This window comes from Poromitra crassiceps (assembly GCF_964638095.1).
Source record: "Poromitra crassiceps genome assembly, chromosome: 15".
Classification (NCBI taxonomy): Eukaryota; Metazoa; Chordata; class Actinopteri; order Beryciformes; family Melamphaidae; genus Poromitra; species Poromitra crassiceps.
In genome coordinates, this window is record NC_139634.1 from 37,515,317 (window position 1) to 37,523,885 (window position 8,569).

General features: G+C 44.3%; 1 protein-coding gene across 1 annotated transcript in view; it reads right to left on the bottom strand.

Moving 5' to 3' along the window:
- The window catches only part of cplx1 (complexin 1), a gene marked incomplete at both ends in the record, with an annotated part of 70,918 nt that extends 68,303 nt beyond the window's left edge, over window positions 1-2,615 (bottom strand). The window contains one exon of the mRNA XM_083651494.1: window positions 2,585-2,615. Within this exon, the coding sequence (XP_083507620.1) occupies window positions 2,585-2,615 (31 nt within the window). The remainder of the gene's footprint in view (window positions 1-2,584) is intronic.
- Window positions 2,616-8,569: the final 5,954 nt, after the last annotated feature.

Sequence of the window (8,569 nt, forward strand, 5' to 3'; positions counted from 1 at the left end):
ACATACCGTAAACACACTACCACACTAATTGTATGGGTCATTAGTGATTGTTTGGAGTGAACTTTTCTATAAATCTATATATTTTTTTTATTTACAAATTGCTGCATAGTATACCTTTAACGAGCAGTAATGGTTGAAAAGCGGCAAAGTCCTCCTTTAACACAAAAAACACAAAGGTTTCATAGGGGAGAAAAGAGACTCATAGCCAACGTGATCCTTAAAGAAACGGATCGTCGTACCTTCAGTCTTTAACATCCATCTAACCTGTCGAACACGATCAGGTGACGTGTCCTCAGGTCCATAATCTCCTCCAGAGACTGACCAGCCAGAAGAAGCAGCCTGTACACGCTACATTAAGTCATGTTTGCTACATTAAGTCATGTAATGGAGGACAGCTGGTCGTGTGTGTGTGTGTGTGTGTGTGTGTGTGTGTGTGTGTGTGTGTGTGTGTGTGTGTGTGTGTGTGTGTGTGTGTGTGTGTGTACACACGTACGTACATAGTGCTATAGCTAGCAATTAGTGACGCTATGCACATCACCATCATTCCATCTATGACAACCATCTGGGTCTACCCATCCACAAATCAAACACACACATTTACTAATCAATCATCACACACATATTTAATTAATATATGAAAGGTTTTGGGTGCTGATACCCTAATAGGCCCTTTTCACAGTGGCCATTTTGTGTAGAAAATGCAGGATAAACACAGGTGCAAGAAAAACAGTAATGAGGGTTTCCAAATTGAAGTTGGAAACCTGTGTTACTGTTTTGCTTGCACCTGTGTTTATCCTGCCCTTTCGGCACAAAATGGTCACTGTGAAGAGGGCCTATAGCACTAGTTGGCTCTCATAACAATTTTGACACCCAGTCAAAATCACAATGTTCTCAAATCAAATGGCCAGAGACCTTACACTCTGGTGACCCGGGTTCAAGTCCTACAGGTTACATTACATTACATTACATTACGTCATTTGGCAGACGCTTTTATCCAAAGCGCCTTACAATAACACATTTTTGTCAGCAATAGAGCAATCAACTATGGAGCACAGTCTATGACAACAAAGGTTTTCAGCTATGTTGTTTAATCATAGCCAAAATATTACCTTTTCCTTAACCGTAAACCTAACCTTAACCAAACATCTTTTTCTTGTCTAACCCTAAGCTGTTTTAGTAAAGTGATTATAGTTAAGCAGCTGACCATTAGGTAGGCTACAATATGACACAAGTGTTCATAGCTTTTGTACGATACCATTCCAACATTGTCAAAATCTGTCTAGGGGAACTGGACACAGGAAAGAAAATAATGCCTGCTTGTTCCAGTTTGTCTCAGCTAACGTGACGCAACAGCTGCTGTATCACATTTCTGAAAACAGTTTTGTTTACAGCCAACCAAACCCTGTTTCAAAGCCAGAGCAAAACAAAAGTATACTAGATGCTCTTGAGGACCACAAACACCATTGTAGTCCAGACACATTAGGGTCCCCTCTCCTCTTGGGACCATGAGTAGTGAGTACCCATATCTCCCCGATCACCCCACCCACACCACCCCCACCCCCACTACAGCTCCTGCATGTTAGCTGAGCAGGACCGGAGCTCCACTCTGCTCTCACTGAGGACTCGCTGTGGACGAGGCGCCGAGCTGCGTCCCTCTCTGTGAAGAGCACTTAAGGCCCCTTCACCTTCACCACTGCGGCCATCTGCATATTCACACACGATAACAAGTCCGTATTCCTTCAGAATTCATTACTCTGTTATGATAATCTCATGTTCAGGGAGCCTTGCAGCACAAGCAATTACAAAACCATTCTCATGCCTGTATGCCGGCATGGAATTGTGGAAGATTAGATTTGTTCTTGATTAGTCCCCCCCCCCCTCCCCCCCTTCAGGTGGAAAATGTGTACTCAGCATGTGAAGATAAGAGCAGTCTGATGAACAACAAGCCTGGGCATGAACCCCCCACCCCCCCACCCCCCACACACACACACTTTGATGGGCAGGCTGCGCTGCTTGGCTAAACAGCATGCCCTTTTATCCATAGCTGTTCAATCCACGTTACAAATCAGCAGCCTGTTACAAGTAGGGTAAGCTTGTTACAGTAGGGTAAGCTTGTTACAGTAGGGTAAGCTGTGCTCAGTTGGCCCCCGGGGGGCGATGCGCCAAATTGTGCAGCGAGCCGTCTGCAGATGTGCGGAATGCACCAAAGCGCACACACATATGGCGAAGGGTGAGCAAGAGACAAAAGACGCAGAAGTCTTGCTTTGCTCCAACGCAGCTGTCAAACTTGTATGTAAAGGCAAATATACTGGGTTTTGTTTGACTTTTACAGACAGAGATGTGGAGTTCAAAATCAGACCACATTGAAAAGAATACATAGGCAAAATTAAATTAAATTAAATTAAAAGTTTGGCGAAAAACCTCCATGAAAAAGGTGAAGATGATAATATGCAACTATCCTCTCTCTTACACGCGTCGCCCCCTTACGCACACACACACACACACACACACACACACACACACACACACACACACACACACACAGAGACACAGGGGATGTAGCGGCCAAGCAGAACAAGCTTACCTCCCAACGCTTGCTTCATAACGAAATTCATGGTGATGGCTTTTAATTCCCTGTCTTCCTTATCCGAGCGATGTTACATTCAATTGTTACAAAGTAGTAGTCCTTGTTGCCAGATCTGGAATGGAAGATGACAGCAATTCACCTAATGACAAATATATTAGAGATACTGTAGATAGACATTTCAGAAGGATAGAAATAAAACCCTGCTATACATGATTTTTCTATAGTATTTAATGTCTCCACTCTCCATGCGTAAAAATAGCACAAATGTCACTGCAAACTCACTATAGTAACCACAAACACACACATGGAATATTAGAAGAATTTGACAGCAATACTTCAATTAGCGTCAATTAAGGCTTACAGTACACAGAGGGTGTGTAGAGGGTGCGAGTGGTCATAGGCTCCTGGTAGGCTATCTGTATGCGTGTCAGGCACGTTTCTTCAATGCGCCAAATGAAGGACACCAAGGTCAATGGTTCATACACAACCTGAACACAACGGAAGACGCAGCAAAACGCCTCATTCTCCAAGGTAAACAGACCAAATCTGCTAGTAGGCTACTATGCCTCAATTAAAGTGCTTGCAATAGGATCAAATAATTGAATTCTGAGCATTTTCAAATAATTTCCAAACTCGTGACAGGAGTAGCCTACGTGTCACGGCAGTTAGCAGTCATCATCACCTCTAGCGACTGGTCAAGCGAGTTGAAAAAACAGTTTGGTGTGAAAGTCTTGCAGTTCGGCAGGATAGTCCGCCACCATGCAAACTGAACCACTGTATTCCCGATCATGTGGTAAAACTTTCCATCATCCATTGGAGGGGCAGTGGACATCCCACTCGCATTACTGTTCGCATCGGACGCAAAGCTATATTACGTGGCTGCAGGGTGCACAATGCATGCAGACTGCTGGTGCATGCAAATGTACAGCCACATATGCGGTAGGTAAAACACTTAAGCGTGCAGTATAGGCTATGTATAGCCGACGTGATTGTGCATCAGCGTGCAAAAACACACACACACAACAAACCACGGTGGTGGAAACACTGTACACGTACAGGCAGAGAAACACACACCACTTCCTCGTTTGATGCGAGGCTGTGTTTCAGCACCACAGCTAGTGGATAGCTCCCCAAAGCCGACATGCATTGAAGCGGTCACATCATACAGTCCATTTACCTGTCCGGAGACTGGCTCAAATCCGCCTCACACACACCGAAAAGCAGGGGCTTATGAGCGGGGCTGACCGGGCTGGAGCTCCCACACTGAGAGAATGAAGTTATCCCGCAACGCGAGCTAATTTAACTGCTCGTCCCTCGCATCTCGGGCTCCCAGGGCTGCAAGAGGACGTCCTTGGAGCTCTCTTCCTTGTCTTCCTGCACACACACACCCGCACACACACACTCATATACACACAGGCACAGAGAGGAGGAGGACAGATAGGAGGCGGGGTGGTGTCGTGAGGGGGGGCGGGGGAGCAGCTGCCGTTCACACCGAGGAGAGAGAGAGAGAGAGAGAGAACCGTCCCACGTCCCTCTGACCGAGAGAGAGAGAGAGAGAGAGAGAGAGAGAGAGAGAGAGAGAGAGAGAGAGAGAGAGAGATCAATTATGCAGCCTGATGCTGCTGGCCTGGCCCGCCCCCTTTCTCTGCAACTGGAGAGAGTCTTGCTTTGCACTTAAACCGGTAGCGCACATTAGATGAGTGTATAGGCATAAGAAGCGTGAGAAATATAGCCTGGTGTTGTCGCTCTCATGTTTCTTAAATCATTTATCCTATGACCCACATTCCGTTTGCAGTATTGTTGAATGTGAAAACTCATTATAATGTCGTAATAGTAGGCTAGTAGTAGGCCTAGGGCCATTTCTATATTAGGCTACATGGAGTTCATGGTAGCCTAATCTTAGTATGCTGAGTAAACGATAATTGATATATATTCATACAGGCCCTATAGGTCTGATCTATTGATGGCTTATAGTGATCTTCCCACTTTATAGCCAACTAGCCTATCTTAACTTTATTGTCTGTTATGGCATCACAATTCCTATAATACTCATGTCTTTATAGTGTCTAGTGACCTTTTTGTAGCTACTTTGTTATCTAGTACAGTATGACTAGTGGTGCAGGGTAGTCATGAGGGGCCCCAGTGCAAGCAATTTTGACGGGGCCCTATACACACTAGTTACAAAGTACAGGCACGCAAGCAACGCACAAATTAGGTGACTGATGACATCATCAGTGATGTCACAATGCCTCCTATGACATCATCAGTGGGACAAAAATCAAAACAAACAAACAGAGATTGCCCTAAGCCCCTTTTATAGAGATAGATAGATAGATAGATAGATAGATAGATAGATAGATAGATAGATAGATAGATCGATACCAGTATGTTTTAGATTTTACAGTTGAATGACTTACTTAGGCTTATGGGGAAAATAGAGAGGTCACAGAGCAAGATATCAGAACTATGGACAGCGCTCTGACATCCAGTAACAGACAGTCAAAGTTAGCAGCACCGGAGGTGCTGTGGTTCTGAAATGACTTTTGACTTTGCGTGTTTAATGTTGATGAATGTTGATTTTATGCTGAATAAGCATATCATTTTGTTATAGATTGCTACTGACTATTTTACAAAAAAGAAAACCATGGCAGAGATGGTTTTGCCTTTCGAGGTCATATATTGCAAATGGCACCACTTTAGATCTGTGTGTTCTTATTTGAACGCAGGGATATTTCTGGGGTGGCGATTTGAGACATTTGAAAGGGCCTGTTCTCTGCCCAATACGTTGATGGAGAGTATGCCGTCTCCAGGAGCCCCCCTACCCCAGGGGCCCCAGTGCAACCGCACTGCCTGCACTGTCTATATCTGTAATAGACAGTAAATTTCATGTACATTCAATGTAAACTCTTATTTAACTCCGACTGTAAATTCATGTGAATCCACTGCCTATTTAACGTCTATTTAACTCAGTCTGTAAATCTCATGTAAATCCAACGTAAATTCATATTTATTATCCACAGAATACTTCACCACTCATGTACATATTGTATATATTTACTCGATTTGATTGCACTTGCAACTTTGTGATTGTCTTTAGTTATCTTCCTACTTCTTATCTCTGTATATTGATGTGACCGCTACGCTGCATACAGACACTAAGACAAATTCCTCATGTAACTTGCATACTGTGGCAATAAAAGTGATTCTGATTCCGATTCTGATCTATTCTATTCTATTCTATTATATTCTATTCTATTCTAATAGATCCCCTTGACATCACTATATATAGGCTAATATTCCCATGCATACTCCCATAGGGCTCATGGCGTGTGTGTACAGTATAGTGACCTTTTTGTACTTTAGGCTATTTAATCTGTTATGGCATCATATTCCTATAATAGCAAGGCTATACTCCCATAGTGTAGTGGTTCTCTAGTGTTCAATGCCTCTGCTATCTACTATGGTATCACTATAATACTGCTATAATATTCCTATAGGAACTCATAGTGTGGTGATTCAGGACTGAGTTTAAAGTGGCGTTATTTGTGTATGTTTTAATCCCTTATAGTATTACTGTAATGCTATAGGCTAAGATACCACTTTATTAATCCCCCCGGGGAAATTCTGGATAAGGTAGGATATTGGCATCTTGTCAAGGGAAATTCTAAGATGTAGACTTGGGTTTCTATTTTTGAATAAATCAATGCTTCATTAGTGTGTCTACAGTAGGTTGTGTGTGTGTGTGTGTGTGTGTGTGTGTGTGTGTGTGTGTGTGTGTGTGTGTGTGTGTGTGTGTGTGTGTGTGTGTGTGTGTGCGTGGGCGGGCGCGCGCATGTGTGTGTGTGTGTGTGTGTGTGTGTGTGTGTGTGTGTGGACCATAAATCACCAAGAAACTGCCGCTTCACCTTCACTGCCTCACCTTCACTGCATGATTTAAATAAATTGACCACTAGAGACATAGTTTATTATTTATTGTTATGTATTGTTACACCGTACTGTTGTTTCTGTTTAGTATGGAATCACAAGTGGACACACACACACACACACACACACACACAAAAACTAATGGATGTGGTGCCTCGGTCATCTCAATTTGTAAGATAATTCGTTGATGGTGTGCAGAGTGAGAAGCAAGATGGCAATAATCATTATGGGGAACACACAAAAACATTTAGAATCTTCTTTTTCCTTATGTTGGGGGCACGGTGGCGCAGTGGTAGCATTATTGCCTCGTAGTCTCGCCTCACCGCAAGAAGGTCCTGGGTTCGACCCCTGTGTCCCCACGCCTAACCACCCCCAAGCCTAAACCTAAATACCCCGGGGTGTACTTGACCTCTGCCTGAACCCGCAGCTGCTCCATGGCTGGCTGCTGGTCCGGGAGCTGGTCCATGGCTGGTCCGGGAGCTGGTCCATGGCTGGTCCGGGAGCTGCTCAATGGCTGGCTGCTGGTCCGGGAGCGCATTCCATAAAAGTAGGATAAAACGACAAAGGCTTACCAACGTGGTCTGGACAATGCAAGAGGCTCTTGAAAAATCATTGTACGAGTTGGGCAGTGAGAACGTGTTGGACAAGCACAATCATTTCTCAGTTCAATTAAGACATGGCATGAATGAGGCACGAATGACCCACCTATGATCATGCCTGTGATTGGCTAGTACGTTGCCTTCCTTGTTTGGGGGTTGGTCAGGTTTTAGGCATGAAGAGTAAGATTGGTTAGGGTTAGAGTAGGAATATCAGGGTAAGCTAATCAGAGGCAGAGTAGCCAGGCGGGTCATTCCGTCATCATCCTAGGGAGAAAAAACAAACAAACAAAAACAGCTTATCGTCCAGGACAGCTGACTCAGTGGGTGGGCCCGGACCCCCAATGCCCGCCCATGCTGCCAAGTCTGCAACCAGCTAAACTAAGACTAGGCTGAAGTCCATTAATACTTGTAAAGATTAGCAGCCAAAGCTAAAGCTGGAAGACTGCAGCTAATACAACAGAGTGGAGTCCAGCACCCACATGACAATATACATACAAAGGCTCAACAGAACTAATAAGTAAATAAACCATGGACATAAACATGGACAAAATAGAGTTTGCTAACACACAAGTTAACTTACCTTAGTCTACAACAAGAGGCGATCACAGTGTGGCTAAGACAGAGGTACCAAGCTACCCTCCCAGTTGTCTAAGCCCAAAGACTAGAACCAGAGAGTTACACTGTACAACCACAGAGTTTGGAGGAGTGAGGAGGAAGCATGGAGGAACACCAATTCCCTCAGGTGCCATCTTGACTCCATAGGAGCCTGTCCCTGGACTGGCCAATCCCCAGCGACGGTGTTAGCCAATCTGCAGGTGCGTTTCCAGTCAGGCCTACTGGAAATACACCTGCAGTGAATAAAAGGTCCTCAGGCAGGGTCCTCTCACTCTCACTCCACACAGGGGCTGCGCTCCCATCGGCTAGTAGTTCCAGGCAGTCAGCCATATTACTTAGCATGGCTGAATACCCTGTGCAGTCCACTTTGAAGGGGAACTACTAGCAGATTGGATCGCAGCCAGGGTTACATAATTAACACATACAATTTCAGCCCTAGGCCGTAACACCAAGCATCACTAGATGTGTTTAATCCTGTAATATTTCAAATAAAAGTTGTAGAGAACTGGGACGCTTCAAATGGCTGGAATCAACTTCTCAATTTTGCACTTGCCAGGCAGAACTATTGACCATGAAATGAAATCTCATCGATTGGGAAACAAGGAAGCAGGAAGTCTGGCTGACTGTTGACAGCTGATGACCACAAAAAGTTTGGCCATCACCAAGTTTTCTCAGCTGACAAGTTTGTTGACTGTGAGCACACCGGCCGAGTTTCGCAGTACGATAGATCAGCAATATGGCCCCGCCTCCTTTTAGGGGGAAAACAGAAGCCTTGACTTCAATGTAAAATAGCAGTACCAAAAAAATAATAGAAAAATAACAGAATTAATTTTGTTTATTAATT